At 41.2% G+C, this 22,146-nt stretch overlaps 1 protein-coding gene across 3 annotated transcripts in view; it reads right to left on the bottom strand.

Moving 5' to 3' along the window:
* LOC148900947 (transcription initiation factor TFIID subunit 4) overlaps positions 1–22,146 on the bottom strand; it is a 108,746-nt gene that overhangs the window by 49,453 nt on the left and 37,147 nt on the right. For all 3 annotated transcript variants that reach the window (XM_088993040.1, XM_088993041.1, XM_088993042.1), the window contains 2 exons: positions 16,942–17,067; positions 13,340–13,396 (listed from right to left, as the gene is read on the bottom strand). In XM_088993040.1, the coding sequence (XP_088849166.1) occupies positions 13,340–13,396; positions 16,942–17,067 (183 nt within the window). The remainder of the gene's footprint in view (positions 1–13,339; positions 13,397–16,941; positions 17,068–22,146) is intronic.

The following is a 22,146-nucleotide window of genomic DNA, read 5'->3' as shown; positions in this document are numbered from 1 at the left end:
ACACGTTCACACTCGTGGAGAGAGAACGGCGACAATGATTTATTCATTTTGAAATAAAAAAAAAAGAAAGAGGGAGGTAGATGAGAAAAGAGGGGGGATATCTTCATAAGGGGCGGGCGGGCGACTAAAGTGCCTCTGAGCCTCTCTCACTCTCCCTCTTGCCCCCACACTCTCCATCCATCTATCTCTCCCTCCATCTCTCTCTCTCTCATTCTGTCTCTCATTCTTTCTCTCTCTCTCTCTGACTCTCTCGCACATTTTCTCACTCTCTTTCTCTCTGTCTCTCTCATTCTCTCTCTTATTCTGCCTCTCATTCTGTACCGCTCTCTCTCTCACTCTTTTTCTCTCTCTCTCTCTCTTATTCTGCCTCTCATTTTGTATCTCTCTCTCTCTCTCTCTCTCTCTCTCTCTCTCTCTCTCTCTCTTTTTTCTCTCTCTCTCTCTCTCTCTCTCTCTCTCTTATTCTGCCTCTTTCTCTCTCTCTCATGCTCTCTCACTCTTTCTTTCCCTCTCTATCTCTCTCCCTCTCTCTCTCTCTCTCTCTCTCTCTCTCTCTCTCTCACTTTCTCTCTTTCTCTCTTTCTCCTTCTGTCTCTCTCTGTTTGTCCCTCTCGCTCTGTTTATCTGTCTGTCTGTCTCTCTCTCTCCATCTCTATCTATTTCTCTCTCTATATATCCTGCTATTCTCTCTCTCTCTCTCTCTCTCTCTCTGTTTTTCTCATTTTCTCTCTCTCTCTGACTCTCTCTCACATTTTCTCACTCTCTTTCCCTTTCTCTCTCATTCTCTCTCTTATTCTGCCTCTCATTCTGTACCTCTCTCTCTCACTCTCTTTTTCTCTGTCTCTCTCTCTCTCTTATCCTGCCTCTCATTTTGTACCTCTCTCTCTCGCTCTTTCTTTTTCTCTCTCTCTCTTATTATGCCTCTCATTTTGTACCTCTCTCTCTCTGTCTCTCTCTCTCACTCTTTCTTTTTCTCTCTCTATGCCTCTCTCTCTCTTATTCTGCCCCTTTCTCTCTCTCTCATGCTCTCTCACTCTTTCTTTCCCTCTCTATCTCTCTCCCTCTCTCTCTCTCTCTCTCTCTCTCTCTCTCTCTCTCTCTCTCTCTCTCTTTCTCTTTCTCTCTTTCTGTCTTTCTCCTTCTGTCTCTCTCTGTTTGTCCCTCTCTCTCTCTCTATGTTTATCTGTCTGTCTGTCTGTCTCTCTCTCTCTCCATCTCTATCTATCCATTTCTCTCTCTATATATCCTGCTATTCTCTCTCTCTCTCTCTCTCTCTCTCTCTCTCTCTCTCTCTCTCTCTCTCTCTCTCTCCCTCTCTCTGTTTTTCTCATTTTCTCTCTCTCTCTCTGTTTATGTGTCTGTCTCTCTCTCTCTCGCCATCTATCCATTTCTCTCTCTCTCTCTCCCTATCCTGCTATTCTTTCTCTCTCTCTTTCTCTCTACATCTCTCTGTCGCTCTCTCTGTTTATCTGTCTGTCTGTCTCTCTCGCCATCTCTATCTAGCCATTCTCTCTCTCCAACTCTCTCTCTATTTTCTCTCTCTGTGTTTATCTCTCCATCTCTCTCTCTGCATCTCTCCATCTCTCTCTCTCTCTCTCTCTCTCTCCCTATCGCTCCCCCCTCTGTCCCCGTCTCTCCGTGGGCCCCCGGGTGGGCACATGGTGCGCAAGCGCTCCTAATTAACAAGGTGAATCATGTTGCCGCTCTCTAATTAGCCCAACATGACAATCTAATGGAAACACGGAGGCCCGACGCCGGCGCGCTCTTGTCCTTCCTTCCGCCGTACGGACCCCCGCAGTGACGACACCTTGGGATTCAACCACAAAGCAAAGATGGGACAAGAGTTGGCGTGAGGTCAGAATTCCCTGTGGGGGGGGGGGGATTTGCAAGGTGAACGCAGCCCCCTTTTTTCTTAATTGAAACGCATCCCCGGCACCTTGCCAAAAGCATCGCTTGGGTGGGCCCAATTCCCCCGTCGCTCGCGGTTCCCAAGGAGCGCTTGGAACGCCCGCAAAGACAAAAGTGAAGCTCACAGGCGAGGAGACGTGTCGCTTTTCTCCCTCTGAGGTAAGAAAAAGAGAAAAATCTCCTTGTTTTCCTTCTCATTACGGCACTTTTGTAATGGAGGAAAACACATACACACACACACACACACACACAAAGGAAGACGAAAGGTAGCGTTTTAAAAGACGGCAGATGAAGAGCGTTGGAGGTTTTTTTTCTCCTTCTTACAACATGACTTGAGGTGAAGAAGAAGGAAAAGGGGTGGGGAATCAAGTTCAAGATCACAAGTTGACAAGAAAGAAACAAAAACAAAGAAGCGGCGCACTCCAGAAGCACTGCAATGACGACTCAATTATAATGAACTAAATTCCAAGTTCTCCATCTGAGGTTTTGTTTGACATCTAGGACAGGCAGGTGTTTCGAGGAAAACATTTCTTCAGCCTTTCTTAAACCTGACTGCTTGACGTGCTTCCAACAGACTTCTGAGACCAATACCAAAGTAGGCTTAGCGGTAGAAAATAGACATAATAGAAATTATCATATTTAAAAGTTTCATGCTGTCAGTTGGACGCACACAAGGCCCACAATGAAAGCACATAAAATCTGGGGTCAATCTGAGGTGAACAGACACAGACTGTTAAACTGTCATAAATTTAGGATTTGATAAACTCCTTCACAGGAAGAACTCATTCGCCAGGTTACAAATGTATCAGTTCATGGAAAGACAATGTCCAGTAAAATGTCTATGTTCTGTTGGTTTATGGATGTCGGTGCTTGTAAAATGAGATGTCCAGGAGCGAGCTATTCAAATCAACAGGACTGTGTTTCACTCACATTTGCATATACTCTCAATAATAATAATAATAATAATAATAATAATAATAATAATAATAATAATAATAATAATAATAATAATAATAATAATAATAATAATCTTCAATGAATAATAATAATAATAATAATAATAATAACCTTCAATGAATAATAATAACCCTCAATGAATAATAATAATAATAATAATAATAATAATAATAATATTTCTTTTCACTTTTGTTTTTTTTTGTTTCAAGCGCTGTCGTCTCCCTTTCGTGTGTGTATGTGTGTTTTTTCTCTCTCTGTCGTCTGCCTGTCTCTTTAATGTTTATCCCTCACCGCCTCCCACTGCTGCGTTCCTGACCAATCACGTGGCTTTAACCGAAGACCGGGGGCGGGGAATAGAGGACAAAACAGTCAGCCACCATTTTCTTGTTAGGAGAACGGGATCGTTCGCAAACGACACATCACTCATCGTGGCAGCTCCGTGTGCATCCTGAAAAATAGTTCGTATGCCAAGGTAAAATGTTCATAAATGTAACGTTTGTAAACCGAAAAGTTCGTAAGCCAAGGGGTTCGTAAACCGAGGTATCACTGTATACAATCAATGAAGTGAGATATGCAAAACAACGGGAAGTGCACGTCAGCGCAGAGACTCCGAGGCAGGTTGAAGATATTGGAGGAGGGTAGCGTGCATTTGGGCCTTCCTGCCCGCGGGCATGCCTAACGGGAGTGAGAGCAATGAGCATTTTTTTTTTTTTACTGGGCTAGAAGAGCAGATCATATGAACTTGCCCATATAACCGTCTAAATACAAAGAAGAACAAAACAACACGGGCGGATGTGTTGTCCTTTGACACGTTGGCGCCTGCTGCCTCGAGAGGAGCGAGGCCAATTGCCCGACGGGGCCGCTGGCGTGGGTGGGATCCAGGCCGGAATTGCTCTGACCTGGTCACTTGCGGAGGATGCCGGGCCAAATAAGGAACAGTACGCAGATTTAAAAAAAAAAAAAGAAAGAAAGAAAACAGGACTGTTCATTATGTGTCCAACAAGGTTAAATATGTTCATGCTGGGCATATGTCATGGTAATAATAGTAACGAAATTGAAGACTAAAATATAAACAGCAGGATGATTTGAAATGAGAGGTCCAAAAGAGAGTGAGAGAGGGAAACTCTCACACACAGGAATGACTGTGGGCAAAAAACAAAAATGAGATGAGAATGGACTCTCCGTGCATTGAGCTATCAGTGATAAGCACCTTGGTGTGTGAGTGGGTGATATAGAAGTTATCATAGTTAAAGGTTTCATGCTGTTATATGCTTAGTCAACATGAGTGACTCGAATCCAATATTGAAGCAACAGACCACCTGGGGTCAATCAGGTCAACAGACAGAGCAAGTTAAACTGTCAGCTTCAACGGACAGTTAGGAAGGCAGGAAAAATATCATTGGCAGCGCCCTACCCACTCTCGAGGACTTGCACACTGCAAGAATCCAAACTAGGGCGCGGAAAATCCTACTGGACTCTCCACACCCTGCTCACCACATTTTCCAGCTACTCCCCTCAGGCAAGCGCTACCGATCCACGAGCACCAAATCCAGCAGATATTTAAAGAGCTTCTTCGCCCAAGCCATTGGGCTCTTTGAACTCTCCAACTCTTTGAACAGTAGTCCAAATGGAACTGTATAGTGCCTCTTTGCAATATTTTGATGATGATACTAGTGCAGCGTGTTCTACCGGAAACAAATTCCTTGTGTGTTCTACATACTTGGCAATAAAGATGATTCTGATTCTGATCTAGGAGATCTGGCTTTGCACAGAATTTAGGACTTCAGAAACTCCTTATCACAGAAGTAATTTAGGACTTCACACAGGAAGAGATCCTTGGCTTGATTAAGAATTTATCGGTTCATGGAAAACACAATGTTTGTCTTCTCCCTCACTGCTGCGTTCTTGACCTTGAACCGAAAACTGGGAGCGGGGAATCGAGGACAAAAACAGTCAGTTGCCATTTTGTTGTTAGAAGAACGGGCACGTTCGCGAATAACACATCACTCATTGAGGCAGCTCCGTGTACGAAAAACGTTTTTATGCCAAGGTAAAGTTTGTATGCCAAGGTAAAATGTTCATACATTTAACGTTCGTAAGCCAAGGGGTCCTCCGTGTATGAAAAACGTTTGTATGCCAAGGTAAAATGTTCATACATTTAACGTTCGTAAGCCAAGGGGTCCTCCGTGTACGAAAAACGTTTGTATGCCAAGGTAAAGTTTGTATGCCAAGGTAAAATGTTCATACATTTAACGTTCGTAAGCCAAGGGGTCCTCCGTGTACGAAAAACGTTTGTATGCCAAGGTAAAGTTTGTATGCCAAGGTAAAATGTTCATACATTTAACGTTCGTAAGCCAAGGGGTCCTCCGTGTACGAAAAACGTTTGTATGCCAAGGTAAAGTTTGTATGCCAAGGTAAAATGTTCATACATTTAACGTTCGTAAGCCAAGGGGTCCTCCGTGTACGAAAAACGTTTGTATGCCAAGGTAAAGTTTGTACGCCAAGGTAAAATTTGATACATTTATTGTTCGTAAACCGAAAAGTTCGTGAGCCAAGGGGTTCGTAAACCGAGGTATCACTGTAATTCGCTTTGTCCAAACTCGCCATTGTGGCTTTTGCCTACCAGCCACGAAAATCACGTGATTCGTGACATCACCTCCGTAAACAACTGGCATCTCCTATTCTTCCTTTTTTTTTTTTTTTTCATCACTGCCCCCCCACCTTCCCTGTGTCAACCGGCAGACCGCAGCCGCGGCGATGATAAATCTGCGGTCGCAATCGTGTCTCGTGCCACCGACACGATGATGTATCTCCACTGGCCTTTGCGCCCTCCGTCCCATCCCCTCCCCAAAGAGTTTCTCGGGCCAAATGCACAGACGTGGCGACAACAAACGGGAAGCGAGCTCCGCGATTTGCCCATTGATTTTCACCGCGAGGCATTTTGGAAATAGCCCATCTGACCTTTCGGCCAAACGGTGGGGGGGGGGACGAGGCCCTAGAACAACCCTGTCTCGCTTGCTCTCACGAGCTGCTGGTGACACGTTTAAAGGACAACCGACACCATTTTTTTGTTTCCTAACTGACATCAGAAACACATTTTATAGCATCTAAAATACCCAAAACACGCAGGCTGATATTTTTAGTCAAATGCAAAACATCAATAAAAATGGACACTCTGATGAAGTATACGGTGAAACATGTCAGGTATTTGAACACCTACACTGTCTGTAAGAAAAGAAGCTGTTTTAAATCAGATATCAAGTAGACAGGATGAACTTAATACAACTAACAATAAAAATGAGTTAAAGTGTCCCAAAACTACTTCAAAATGACTTTGGAGATGCCGAGTTTCATAAGGTCCCACCCCCTTGTTCGTGACGTCACGCCAGGACGTCTTGCCTTGCTCTAGAATCAAAACAATGGCTTCAGATTCGGAGAAGATGCTTTGTTGTTACTCATCCAGTTATGAATATGATTCAAATAGTTCTGAAGAGGAAAGCATAAATGTTTGCAATCAATTAAAGAAGTCCTTATGGATCATTTTGAAGCGTCTGGACTCCAAAGTAGCATCCCGGAAAATGCGCCCGAGCTCCGTTGGAACTGGGCTGATTTGTCTGCTGGGAATTTGTGTCAACTAGTATCAAATACTCTTGGTGCAACACACAACAATTCACCATCGCGTTATTTATGTGTTTTTCTTCTAATTTTGCCATCAACACCAAATTTTCAGACCAAACAAAGTACCCAAAATGCATTGTGTGTCTCTTTCTCGGTCAGGGGCGTTCCAGACGTGACGTCACGTCAGGCACCGTCATCAACACGAAAACAAGACTTCCTGAATATTCAGCGCGAGTCTTAAAACGTAAAATATAGCTATATGCCGTGGAATCTTTGTAAAATACGCACAGTAGAAGTCATTTGAAGTGATTTTACAAATTATGGACACAGCTTGTCGGAAGCCGTCGGTTGTCCTTTAAGATGATGCATGCTTTGATGTAAAATGTTGCTGCTGTGAAATGTAAATTTCTCCACTGCGAGACTAATAAAGGCAAATCCAATCCAATCCAATCCAATCCATAGTGGATGCGTTCTACAAATCTCCAAAGTCCTACTGAGGCCATCTTAGGTTAATTCCGTTGATTACACAAACTGGAACCGTTGCCAAAACATGTCTTTTCAGCACAAAACCGTATTTCAGAGGATTACGGAGAAGTCAATATTCTGGGGAGGTTGTGGTGGGAACAAAATATCGATCCAATTTTTTTATACCGTCGAAGATTTGAACTCTTGACTGCCGAACACATGCTAACCACGATTCACAAAGATACCGAAAATTCCGATTGACCTGACGTCTCAATACCCACATTCATTTGCAAAGGTGGTTGTCCTCATTATGACTGAGGGTGACCTGGTTCTGCGTGTGCAGGAAGACGCTGAACAAACGCCGAATCAGTTCAATTTGATTCACAAGTGATGGAGAATAAGAAGTTATCATATTCAAAAGTGTCATGCTGTTATATGCTTAGTCAACATATGTGACTTGAATACACAATTGAAGCACATACAACCTGGGGTCAATCTGAGGTCAACAGACACAGCTTGTTAAACTGTCATCTTCATCTAGGAGATCTGGCCATGGAGAGAATTTAAGACTTGGGAAACTCCTATCACCGGAGCAATTTACGACTTGAAACTCTTTCACAGGAAGAGCTCATTAGTCAGGTTACAAATTTATCAGTTCATGGAAGAGACAATGTTTTATTGCTTACAGCTGTTGGTGCTTAGAACTCAAGGGGTGTGGTATTCTAAGCAGAGGGCTGCAGAATTCAGACGTCTGTCATGAATGCCTATGTCTCCTGCCAGCAGCAAAGACAATTTCACACCTCTCCAACTCATCATAACAAGGTAGGTGACGTAGTATTCATTCATTCATTCATTCATTCATTCATTCATTCATTCATTCATTCATTCATTCATTCATTCATCTTCCGGAGCGCTTTATCCTCATGAGGGTTGCAGAACCTATCCTGGCAGTCTTCAGGCATGAGAAAAAAAAGTAAATTCCTAAATTATATGGGTCTGGAGTTATATGAGCTTGAAATGGGGGCAGGTGTCCAAAATACAATGCAATGCATACATATTGGTTTATATAGCACTTTAAGAACAGCTGAAGCTGGAACAAAGCGCGAACATGGAAAAATGGGAAATGCTGCCCCCTCATGGGAAGGAAAAACATTCCCAGAGGTCTGACCAGCGCTTTTTCGGCAAAGCAAGAAGCTAGCTAACTAGCTGGCTTTCTATTTGCTATCCATTTGCTATCTATTAGCACATGTAGCTATGTAGCTGGCTATTTATTAGCTATCTAGCTAGTTAGCTAACTGTCTAGCTGGCTATCTATTGGCTATCTGTCTAGCTAGCTAGCTAGCTATGCAGCTGGCTATTTATTAGCTATATGCCTGGCCCTTGTGCAAGGGAAAAAAACATTGCCATAGGCCATGGCCAATGCTTTATCGTCACCCAAGCATGAAAAAAAAAACAAAACCCGAAAAAATTCGGGAATGGCGTTCTACGTCATATTTTCAATGCTCGAATAAATTTGTGAATGGCAGTGAATGAGTACAATAGAATAGTTATTTGCAAATTAATTGTGGACTCCTAAGTTCGCGGTAAAAGAATAGCCAAATTTGAGGGACAGCACTTCAAAAACATAATTCATTGTATTCTTCTCCTTACATCACGGTTACAACGGTGCGCTAATCACTCTTAAGACAGCCTTACGCCGTCATGTTCCAACGTCTCTGTTCATCATTGTCACAACACGGCAACATTTCAAGAGGAGCGTGGGGCGGCGCCTCGCTGGCTCAAAGCCACTTTGCTGAATTTTTCATGTTGCCGCCTCGTGTAAAAGAGGCCCGGAGCACTTGGATGCAAGGATGGATGAAAAATATTACCGCGGTCTGGATTTCTGATGGGGTCGCTTTATTAGGTACACATGCAAAATTTATGTATTGAATCATATCAAAATGGCATACTGGGAATTTTATGTCATTTCTCACATTTGAACTGTTGTCAAAATAATTAAATCGAATAATTACGATACTTTTCTGATTAGGTGTCAGAGATGTTCGATCGGACACTGTGGACGAAGACCCAGAAAGATTGTATTTTACTGCCGGCAGGAGACGTAGCCCTTCATGACAGACAGTCTGAATTCAGCAGCCCTCTGCCAAGCTATTTATTGAGAGTATATGCAAATTTAAGTGATACATTAGTAAAACATAGTTTTCTTGATTAGAATACCACACCTTTTGAGTTCTAAGCACGACCAGCTGTAAGCAACAAAACATTGTCGCTTCCATGAACTGATACATTTGTAACCTGGTTGATGAGCTCTTCCTGTGAAGGAGTTTCAAGTCGTAAATTGCTCCGGTGATAGGAGTTTCCCAAGTCTTAAATTCTCTCCAAGGCCAGATCTCCTAGATGAAGATGACAGTTTAACAAGCTGTGTCTGTTGACCTTAGATTGACCCCAGGTTGTCTGTGCTTCAATTGTGTATTTGAGTCACACATGTTGACTAAGCATATAACAGCATGAAACTTTTAAATATAATAACTTCTTATTCTCTATATTAGGTGATACTGGTACTTTATGATGGCACAGCGAGATTGGCTGCCTTTACAGCAGCTCTTGTATTTTGTTTTTCTACTTCTTCCTTTCCTTTCATGACTTTGCTGCTGTGAAATGTAAATTTCACAGCAGATGACAAATTTCAAGAGACGATGACAAAAACCCTGGCACTGGAATGGACACGTTTGCACATACCTGGCAGTGAATGAGTTAATTACAAAAATGAGTTTGGAGTTGAAAGATTGATCAAGTCAATCCACACCAAATAACAGCGCATTTTTGTGATCTTTCCCACTTAATCAATTTGAGGGAGAAAAAAAAATGTGATTTTTATTTACTTTTTAAGCAATTTTTAGCAGAAAACAAAACATTCCAAAAGTCAAAATACTATAGAAGCTCCGGGCTTTTTTTTGGAGGGGGCTATTTTTTTTTAAAGCTGCACATATTGAGCGTTTCTACTCAGCATGACCACTGCCCACTCTTCCTTTTCTTTTTAGCAGCAGATGCAAGTGTCTTTCTCAAGGGCACCCTGCCATTGTTGCCGTGCGGGCCAAACGCTTTCATTGGGGCGATTTTTTTCTTTGGAGTTGAACTCATGACCTTCTAAGGCAACGAGCCGCTCTCCCCCGGCGGATTGCAGCACTCGTCGTCTTCTCACCCGCACGTCTTTATTTATTTTTTTTCTCCTCCCCAACGCTGGTTCGGAGCGTTCGTGCACAGCTCTTAACTGTAAGCCCTCGTATATGCAAATGAATCAGTGTAATAGGCAGCGCGACAGGTTCGGACCCCCGCGGGGGGAATCCGTGTGATCAAAGTGGATCTTCTGCCTGTTAAGTGGCAGTGTGCTCATCATGTGGATGTGGCCAGATTAGCACCACACACACACACACACACACACACACACACACACACACACACACACACACACACACACACACACACACACACAAACACACACACATTTCTGTTTCTGAGCAGAGTGTAGACTGGAAGGTTAAAATATCCCAACAATCAGGCTCCACAAATAACCTGCATAAGCCATCTGTACACTTGATGCAAAAAGCCATCTAAACAGAACACGATGAGGAACAAGGTAAAATTATCGCAGAGAAAGCACCTCCAAGGGATCATTCCTCAAGATGGTGAAAGAAGAAAGCTACGTTCCTCATCAAGGGTTTAATGCTGATGAAACCGGCCACTCCATTCCATCAAGCATCAACGACTATCACAAAGGTAAATAAAACGACTTTATTATACAGTACAGTTTATTTCTTTAATTATAACACCATAGCACATTTATTGTACACAAAATAAGATATATTTTGTGTAGTTTTCAGGCTTAGAAAATTAGAAAGTACAAAATTATGATTTATGGGGACCTGGGAACTGATTATTCTCATTTTAATGGTTTCTTATGGGAAATTAATCTTTAGGATACATACTTTTCACCTTACACACTGTCTGGGAACCAATTAAGCCAAAGTATCACTGTACACCATTCATTGGGGGTGATCATTATACTTCAAAGCGCCTTATACACCAGAAAATATGGTACTTTTTTCTGAAATAACGGTTTTTGCAGTTCATGAACTTTTTACATTATTTTTCTTTACATACCATGCCTGAGAATGGCTCTTGTTAAAAAAAAGGGTGAATATCATGATGGTTTTTAATGTCTGTTTTCATCACATTTAAAATGTTATTTTGTGAACTTTTTTGGGGTTATTTTTATATTTTTTACATGGTATTAAAACTCCTTTAACGCTGTCTAATCACCACGTTACAGAAGTGCAACTTGGAAAAGTGTGTGCAAAAATAAATAAATAAACATAACTATATTGAAAAGAAATATATATATGGTTTAAAGACGGAAAATGTGCTTCTTCAGTTTGGCATCGCAAACAATAACAGGTGAGCGCTGCTTTTTTTTTATACTTCTGCCCACATCGAGGGAAAAAAAAAGTTCTCGTGCAGCAAACAAAGACCAAGAAAAAACAGAAAACAAAAAACAAAGCTGAGCTATGACGGAAGTCTTTCGTAAACATGAAGAAGCTCCACTGGGAATGTGGCCTATACGAGACGAGACGCGGCTGCTTCCGTTTCAGATTAAAGCGCCTTAGCGTGGCGCTTTAGCCTATTACACGCAAGAGACAATGCGTCTTTTGCGATCCTTTGTAGCCGTAAAAGTTAATGCGTGGAGTAAATCGCTGCGTCTGAAACGCTTATTCGGAGGGTAAACTCTTTCTTTTATTTATTTATGTATTTATTTTTTTTGGGCTTTTTTTTCGCTTTTTTGTGCTTGTGCAAGGCTCCCACCATGATGACACACAAGTTTGTTTGCAAATGAACAGCGTCAGGGAAAAGGAAAGTCACAGCTCAAGTGCATGGAAAGTTTTTCGAAGAAGCGAAAAGTACAGTGATACCTAACTTAATTGGTTCCCAGACAGAGCGTGTAAGGCGAAAAGTGTGTATCCCAAAAATTAATTTCACATAGAAAACCATTAAAATGAGAATAATCCGTTCCCAGCTCCCCATAAAACATAATTTCCTACTTTCTAATTTTCTAAGCCTTAAAGGACAACCGACGTCTCCGGACAAGTTGTGTCTATAATTTGTAAAATGGCTTCAAGTGACTTCTACTGAGCGTATTTTACAAAGATTCCATCGCATATAGCTAGATTTTACGTGTTAAGACTCATGCAGAATATTCCGGAAGTCTTGTTTTTGAGTTGGTGACGAGTCCTCACTCTACGTCACTGAAGGAACGCCCCTGACCGAAAAAAGGACACATTGTAGCAGTCCTTCCATCACGTCAATGCTTGTTTGGTCTGAAAACCTTGTGTTGCGGCAGAAGAGGGCGTCCAAGCTCCATATAAGGAATTTATCAGCCTGTGGAAACGCAATACACTGTCATGTCTACAAGAGGTCGCCATTTTCTTCCGTCTCTTTTTGGGTGAGACATTTACCTAGCTGATCACTATCTAGATGGCTATCAGTTATCTATTAGCTAGCTAGCTTTCTATCTATTTTACTTCTATTTGAGTTACTTCCAGGTTGAGTGAATGCCGGCGCGTGTGGCTTTTTCATGCTTGGGTGCCGATAAAGCGCTGGCCATGGCCTCCAGCAATGTATTTTCTTGTCCACAAGGGGCAGCATTTCCTTTTTTTTCCATGTTAGCGCTTTGTTCCAGCTTCAGCTGTTGTTAAAGCGCTATATCAACCAATATGTATGTATTGCATTGTATTTTGGACAGCCACCCTAATTTCAAGCTCATATAACTCCAGACCAATATAATTTAGGAATTAACTTTTTTTTTCTGATAAAACAAAAGAGTCTACGGTTTCTAACGCTGTATTGAATGTTTATGTAATCCTAAAACTCAATATGATGTGGGTCTTGGAACTCAAGTGATAATGACACAAACCCTAGCACTGGAAGGACACATTTTTGCACATCGTCTGGCAGTGAATGAGTTAACATGAACAGCTATCATCTACAGGAAATAAAGCAGAATGTTGACGATGCAGACAAGCTAACCACGAGGTCACCATGCTTCCTAAACACATTTTGACTTGACATACTGTAAATTGTCATGTTCAAGCTCACCGAAGGTTCTAAACTGTCCACAGGTGCGACCGACAAGTTCAGAGTGCGACCTTTCACGACCAAACTACAAACTGATGACTATGTTTGTCATTTTTCAGGGCTGGGGTGTCGAGAGGGTTTGGAATGTGTTTTCCCACTACTTTGTTCTTAAATGTAATATTAAACTGAATTACATATGTAGCAAGTGTATGAAAAATTCATCGACGCCAAGTCTGGCAAATGTCAAGGGTAATGATCTTACCTCCTTCGCTTTCTGTTTGAGTCGAGCTTGCTCTGGGTCTTCTTGCCTGGAGCGACTCTGTGGAGTCAAAAGTGGGTGGTGGGAAGGGTGGAAAGTGGGGGCGCGTATAGGTTAACACCTTGTTTCAAGAAATACCCCCCTACTTTCCCCTCATATCCGATAAAGCAGGGGTGTCAAAGTCATTTTTTGCCCGCGGGCAACATTGTAGTTACGATTTCCTCTCAAGGGCCGTTATGAATTTGGAGAAATTATTCAAATGTTTCATCCCCTCCACGTATGACATATAGAACGTAAAACAAACTGATGAATGTCTCGTGTCAAAAATAGTAACTGTTATTATGGTTTACATGGGACAATTTGAAATTTTGGTTCGGACTTTAGCAAGCATCATAGAATTGATTTGCTTTCGCGGACCAAATAAAATAACGTGGTGGGCAAGATTTGGCCCCTGGGCCTTGACTTTGACACCTGTGCGATCACTTGTAATCTGTGGCTACTGCAGTGAAAATAGTGCCAAACAGGAAATGCGGTTCACAGTTTAACGAATGATTTAAAGAAAACACCCCCTTTTTTTACCCAACAAAACATCCCGACTCATCTGTTGCTGCTACATATTAAACAAAATGGGAACAGAATACGAAGGTGTCAAGGACATCGTGTTTGAATTGAGTAGAAGTGCAACGGAACGCACCCCCGGGGGGCCTGTGGCCTTTAAACCCGCTCCAAATCCAACCCTAAATAAGCCGCTGGAGGGGGACGCTAATCAAAAGAGGTTATTAAAAATTCTGCATGAGCCAGCACACATTCACACACACAAAAGGGGGTGAAGGATGTTGGTGAGTATCAGTGACAGTGTCACTGTGAGCCAGTGTGGTGATCCGTGTGTGTGTGTGTGTGTGTGTGTGTGTGTGTGTGTGTGTGTGTGTGTGTGTGTGTGTGTGTGTGGTGCACTTCTATTTTAATAAGCGGCCGAGATATGGGTGAATACCCGTGTCCCTGGGAAATCCTTCGTTAAAATGTGTGTACGGCTGACCACTGCAGGCCATGCCGGTACATTACATCATTGCAAAAACGCAGCTATTTTTGTCAAGCTCGACGTCATCTGGGTGGTTTAAAATAAAGTTTTACAATCGAACTACGAACTTTTTTAAGTGTGAAAAATAATGGGAAAATTTGCAGTACAGTGATACTTTGACTTACGAACTTAATTGCCAGACAGAGTGTGTAAGGCGAAAATTATGTATCCCAAAAATTAATTTCTCATATGTAACCATTAAAATGAGAATAATCCGTTCCTAGGTCCCCATAAAACATAATGTTCTACTTTCTAATTTTCTAAGCCTTAAAATTACACAAAATATACCTTGTTTTATATTTGTGGAAGGGGAAAAACATTGCCAGAGGTCTGACCAGCGCACTCACAGGAAAAACCAAAACCCGAACAAATTCGGGAATGGCGCTCTACATCATGCTTTTCAATTTTCGAATACATTTGGGAATGGCAGTGAATGAGTTAATGACAGCGTGTTGGGCATGTAAAACACATACTCATCGGGTTCAGGTCAGGGAACTGACTGGGCCAGTCTAAAACTGTGCATATCTCGCCTCCTTTGTTGTTTCACCATTTGATTGGGTTCTGCTATTTATAATTGTATTTTATTTATTGCATTCCTTCAGTGACGTCACGTACGGACTCGTCACCAACTCAAAAACAAGACTTCCGGAATATTCAGCGCGTGTCTTAAAAGGTAAAATATAGCTATATGCGGTGGAATCTTTGTAAAATACGCTCAGTAGAAGTCATTTGAAGCCATTTTACAAATTATGGACACAACTTGTCCTTTAAAATGTAATGTATTATTATTATTATTATCAATTCTTCATACAGATTGCTCGAACTAACAGATTCTTTCCAGTTGTTTTGTCTTACAAGCGTCCAGGTTTCCGTTAAAATCGGGGAGAGCCGAGTGTCCTATTATCATGCGTAGCAGGAACGGCGACGTAATAACGCAATTAAGACGCCGAGGTGTCGGCGATGACGATCCTTACTGTGGGACATTGTCCCCATTCAAAATTAATTAAATGAACCCTAGCTAGCTGGCTTGCTGGCCCCTGCAAATGTGCTACCGCAGGGCATTTTCATTTGCTCAGGATGGTCTCTCTTTTCTTTTTGGTCAGCAGTGATCTTCAAGTGCAATATTATATATTTATTTTATGAAAAAGCTACATACGAAGGTCAGAATATGAGAGACAGTTCCCAATACGAGTTGACTAGTTGACACTATGGTTACTATAAGTACTTTATTTGAGTTTTGTAGTGTATGGCATCATATTAACTCATTCACTGCCATTCATGAATTTATTCGGGAATTGAAAATATGACGGAGAGCGCCAATCCTGAATTAGGTTTTTTTTTTTTTTCATGCTTGGGTGCTGATAAAGCACAGGCCATGGCCTCTGGCAATAGTTTTTCTATTCCCCAAGGGGGCTGAATTTCCATTTTTTTCATATTAGCGCTTTGTTCCAGGTTCGGTGGTTGTTAAAGCGCTATATAAAAACCAATATGTATGTATTGCATTGTATTTCAGACAGCCACCCGCATTTCAAGCTCATATAACTCCAGACCCATATAATTTAAGAATTAACTTTTTTTCTGATAAAAGAAGAGATTCTCCAGTTTCTAACAAAAAAATGAGTGTTTTTGTAGCCTTAAAATTCATTATTCTGTGGGTCCTGGAATTCAAGTGACAATGACAAAAACCCTGGCACTGGATTGGAAACATTTTTGCATGTCTAAGCAATGAATAAGGTAATACAGTAAAGTCTCGTTATATCGATATTCAAGGGAGTCCGAAAAAATATCGATATAACCGGGACTATCGATATATCCGACCCTGTTTGCATGTATTTTTCTCCGTGCGTGCATAGAAATAGTATCGATATAACCGGGACTATCGATATATCCGATATCGATATAACCAGACTTTACTGTATGTAAATTCAATGATATCTTACACAAATTGAAATATTTCATACTGTAATGGTCTTGATATGTTATATCAAAGCTAACTAAGACGGAAAAATTGTTAGCTCGTTAGCAAAGCTACGAGGTTCCAAACAATAAAATCACTTTTTTTAATATAATTGTAAAGTGTAAGATGGAGCAATGTTACTGCAAATTGGTTGTCTGTGTGTGTGTGTGTGTGTGTGTGTGTGTGTGTGTGTGTGTGTGTGTGTGTGTGTGTGTGTGTGTGTGTGTGTGTGTGTGTGTGTGTGTGTGTGTGTGTGTGTGTGTGTGTGTGTGTGTGTGTGTGTGTGTGTGTGTGTGTGCGTGCTAGCAGAGTGAAACCCTGAGGGCAGGAGCCCGGGAGGACACAGGAAGGTCACTTCATCTACTGGTGTCACACTCAAATTCATGTGTCAAGAGCAACGTACACACACACACACACACGAGCGCCCCGTAGACCATAAGCGCACGCTGTTTGGACATAATAAGAGCACATGCGCGTGTACACACACACACACACACACACACACACACACACACACACACACACACACACACACACACACACACACACGTTATAAGAAGTTGACTTTACCTTGGCAGCTTTCAAGAGGATCTCTCTCTCCTGCTCATCCTTCCTTGCTTTTTCCATCCTCTCTAGCTGTTCGAAGAAGCGCAGTTGAGAGCGCACGTCGGCCGTCTGCTCGTGACATTCATCGTCCTGGTAGACATGTAAAATTAATATATATATATATATATACACGAGAAAAATATGAAATATAGTAAACATCTGGGGAAAAAAAGAACTTGGTACATTTTGAAAAAAAAATGCATCTTCAATAAGAAATGGCACATTCCAATAATAACTTTGCTTTTGTGGTATTGTACAATAGGGACCATAATATCTGAATATGTATGAATGTGAGTGCGTGTGTGTATTTATATTTTAAAGTTATGGATGTATATTTTATACATCCATAACTTTCAGAACTGCTGTTAAAATGTGGAGGCGCTCTTGAACGTGCTTATTTTTCACTAGATATCCTTTAGTAAGGTAGGGTGACCTTGAGAGCTTTGAAAGGCGCTTGAAAATAAAATGTATTATTATTATTATTATTATTATTATTATTATTATTATTATTATTATTATTATTATTATTATTAATTGAGCAGATGTAGGCAATCCCATCCATGTGCGTCTTCAGTTGACCTCATTCAAGACGTCTTGAAAATTTATTAGCTGGCTATCTTGTTATCTAGCTGGCTATTTAGCTTGCTACTGTATTAGCTATGTTGCTAGCTTGCTATTAGCTATCTATTCGCTAGCTATTAGCTATCTATTCGTTAGCTATTGGCTATCTATCCGCTAGCTATTAGCTATCTATCTGCTAGCTAGCTATCCGCTAGTTAGCTATCTATCCGCTAGCTAGCTAGCTAGCCGCTAGTTAGCTATCTATCCACTAGCTTCTATCTTGCTATCTATTTGAGCTACCTCCGGGTTGAGTGAACGCTAGCGCGTGTGGCTGCCGCTGTTGACCAACAGGAAAAAACTGATCCTATGACTGTAAAGTGACCTTGACAGATTTGAAAGGCGCTTGAAAATAAAATGCATTATTATTATTATTATTATTATTAGTAGTAGTAGTATTATTATTAGTATTATTATTATTATTATTATTAGTATTAATACATATGTTAATTATTATTATTTGCCGTGCAAATTTCCAAACGAACGTTCATTCAGTAAGAAAATTGCCAAACGAACGTTCATTTGGCAATTCGCATACTCGGCACGGCAGCCAATCAGAAGCCTGTTTCGTGCTTCGGACTATACCGTGACTGTAAAGTGTACTTGAGAGTTTTGAAAGGCGCTTAGAAAGTGGAGGTACTTGCTTATTTAAAAAAAAAAAATCCTTTATACTTTGCAACAATGTTTTTTTTTTTGCGATTAGTCGTCTTATTGTATTTCAAATTGTGAAAATGGCGCAGGCAACTTTTCAGAGTTGTCGTCCGTGGTATCCGCTAACTTTTTGTCATGAGTTTCAGACACTGCTAACACAAAAGATTCTGTTAGATAAACAGGACCTAAACCGCCAATGCCTACCAGGTGCTGCAAACGAGCACACACAATAGTGTAATCGTCGGTATCAAACGCTGCAGTCAATTTAAAATACAACCAGACGCACATAGTCTCCCGTGTCATTTGCCAGGAGGATGCCATTAAAAACTCGTAACAGGGCTGACTCTGTGCAATACATCTTATTAGAGACTCAGTTGGAAGACATTAGCGTGACGAAATGTTTTGATTTGAGATGAGATGTGTCGTGGTATTAAAATGACATTGGGAATTCCCATGGAATGAAGGTTTCAGCTTTTCGCAGCTGTTAATATTTACTCTCCTCGCGCTGATTATACGATTAGCCATGAGAATTGTGCCATTGTTACAAGAGCAATTTAAGCAGGAATGTGTGTTTGCACTTATTTGATTGGTCGGATTACATCGCGTTTGGTTGCCTGCCGTCCAGTTCACGGTCCGCCGTGACCCGCAGCCCTCCGCTGTGTCACTGATGAATGAATGAGAACTGGAGCATTTTTTTTTTTTACGCTGGTCTGAAATCGATGGGGATTAAAGCCTTTAGGGCGTGTGTGTGTGTGTGTCTTTCCGACTAAACCAGAAAACAACAAACCCATGAAACTTTAACCATTAAACTGAAACAGTTTTTTTTTTAATGATTATTGACATATTTAATTAAATTTTTAACTCATTCACTCCCATTCATAAATTTACTCGGGAATTGAAAATGTGACGTCGAGTGGCATTCCCGAATTTGTTTGGGTTTTGTTTTTTCGTGTTTGGGTGGCGAGAAAGCGCTGGCCATGGCCTCTGGCATCTTTTTTTTCCTTTCCAGGAAGCATTTCCCTTTTTTCCATTTTAGCACTTTGTTCCAGCTTCAGCTGTTTTTAAAGCGCTCTATAAACCAATATGTAGGTATTGCATTGTATTTTGGACAGCCACCCTCATTTCAAGCTCATATAACTACAGAACCATATAATTTTGGAATTAACTTTTTTTCTGATGAAAGAAGAGAGTCTCAGGTTTCTTACGCTGCATTGAATGTTTTTGTTGTCCTAAAAGTCAAGTATATTAATAATACTTGATGAGGAATGTAGCCTTCTTTCACCATCTTGAGGAATGATCCCTTGTAGGTGCTTTCTCTGCGATAATTTTACCTAGTTCCTCATCAATTGTGTTCTGTTTAGCTGGGTTGATAGCTTTTTGCATCAAATGCACAGATGGCTTGTGAAGCCTGATTGATGGGATATTTTAACCTTGCAGGCTAACACTCTGCCTTTGAACTATCAAAGTTGAAACGAGTCCAAATTTCACTGTTTTCTATCCATTTTGTCACTCTGTCTCTGTCATCTGCCTGTCTCTTTAATGTTTAACCCCCTCACCCCCCCCCCCCCCCCCCTTGCTGCATTCTTGACCAATCACGTGGCTGTAACCGAAGACTGGGGGCAAGGAATAGAGGACAAAAAAAAGTTACGATTGTGCCATTTTCTTTTTTGGAGAACGCCCTCACTCTCTCGGTCTGTAACCCCCACCCCTTACTGCTGCGTTCTTGACCAATCATGTGGCTTTAACCGACAACTGGGGGCGGGGAATGGAGGACCAAAACAAGCCGGCTGCCATTTTCTTGTAAGGAGAACGGGCTCGTTTGCGAACGACACATCACTCATTGTGGCAGCTACATGTGTATCCCGAAAAATAGTCCGTATTCCAAGGTAAAATTTTCATAAATTTAACGTTCGTAAACCGAAAAGTTTGTAAGCAAAGGGGTTCGTAAACCGAGATATCACTGTAACTTGTTAAAAGTATTCATGTTTACATGTGAAATTTTGTTAATAAAATTGTGCGATGAAATATTACACCCGCATATTTTTTTTTTCTCGTAAGGGAAAATGGAACCATTAGTAAGGTCACAGCGTTTCGCAGGTTGACAGGTATGAAAGTTACGCTTCCCAAGTTGCTTGCTTTAAAAAACTGTTTACAGACTAAGCCATCTCTCTTTGCATAAAAGCACATTGCATATCACTTGGGGAAAATCCCATCCAAGGTGCGCGTAAAGACAAGGAAAACAACTTTTTTTTTTCAGATTATCAAAAGTTAATAAGATAATTGCTTATGTTGGTGCGAGATGCAGGTATGCGCTTCCGCTTCCGACGAGGAGAGCGTATGCGGGTGCACACATCTGAGGATTCCTGTCGCGCCACCGCTTCCTGTTTCTCGCATTCTCTCATCCAGCCTTTGTTACAGCGCTGAGCCCGCACTCTCCTGCCACCGCAAACCTAGCGAGCCCAGTTAGTCTTTAAGGCCCCCGCTTCATCTTTTTTCCCTCCATGCCTTTCATTTTTTTTCTCCTTTTCCATTTTCGCTGATGTCAACAGAGTGGCTTCACAGAGCGCCGGTTGTCGCTCTCACACCTCGTTTGCCAAACCACAAAACGAGAAGAAAAAAAAATGAAAGAAATGAATAAGAAGAAACAGGACGAGGGTGGAGGCGGTTTTCTACTTGGTGTCAGGAAAAACACCTTTTCAAAAGTTTTCCCAAATGCTTGGGCTTTAATGATGGCCAATTAAAAGTGTTTCTATTCCGACAATTTACATCTAATACGGAAAGGCACACTGGCTTAAATCTTTATCTGAACTTTTTATCCTGCATTCAACTTTATTAACTCATTCACTGCGAGATGATGTGTAAAAATGTGTCCACCCCAGTGCCAGGATTTGTGTCATTTTCATTCAAATTCCAGGAGCCACAGAATATTGAGTTTTAGGACTACATAAACATTCCATGCAGCATAAGAAACCTTAGACTCTCTTATTTCATCAGAGAAAAAAAATGCATTCCTAAATTATATGGGTCTGGAGTTATATGAGCTTGAAATGAGGGCGGTTGTCCAAAATACAATGCAATACAGACACTCCCATACTTATGAACATTCGAGTTATACGAATGGTACAGACAAACATTTTTGTCGTAACATATGGAGTATTCTTTCCAATTGTACATGAACATATCTTTATAGAGCCTATATTTTATTATTTGTTTATTTTTCAGTACAAACCAATACAGGTTACTTATACAAGCCTTAAAGGACAACCGACGTCACTTTTTTGTTTTTTAACTGACACCAGAAAAACGTTTTATAGCATCTAAAATACCCAAAACACGCAGTATATTTGTAGTCAAATGCAAAACATCAATAAAAATGACTTAAAGTGTCCAAAATCTGCAAAAAATTGAGCTGCGAAGTGGCATTTTCAGAAGGTCCCGTCCCCAGTTCGTGACGTCACGCCAAGACGTCTTGCATTGCTTGTGAATCAAAACAATGGCTTCAGATTCGGAGAATATGCTTTCTTGTTACACATCCAGTTATGAATATGATTCAAATAGTTCTGAAGAGGAAAGCATACATGTTTGCAATCGATTAAAGAATTATATGTGCCATTTTGAGGCAACATTGGGGGAAAATCTCTCACCCAAAAAAAAAAGAGAGGCACAAAATGGCGACCTCCTGTGGCCACCTCCGCTTCCACAGGCTGATAAATTCCTTATATGGTGCTTGGACGCCCTCTTCTGGCCTTCTGGTGGCTTTTGGGTGCAACACGAGATCCCCAGACCAAACAAGTACAGCAAAATACATTGACATGATGGAAGGATCGCTACAACGTGTTTTTTTTTGCGGTCAAAGGGCGGTCCTTTAGTGACGTCACGTACGGACTCGTCACCAACTCA

The sequence above is a fragment of the Hippocampus bargibanti genome, linkage group LG03, assembly GCF_051943395.1.
Source record: "Hippocampus bargibanti isolate YZ-2025 linkage group LG03, ASM5194339v1, whole genome shotgun sequence".
NCBI lineage: Eukaryota > Metazoa > Chordata > Actinopteri > Syngnathiformes > Syngnathidae > Hippocampus > Hippocampus bargibanti.
This window is presented reverse-complemented; position numbering and strand designations above follow the sequence as displayed.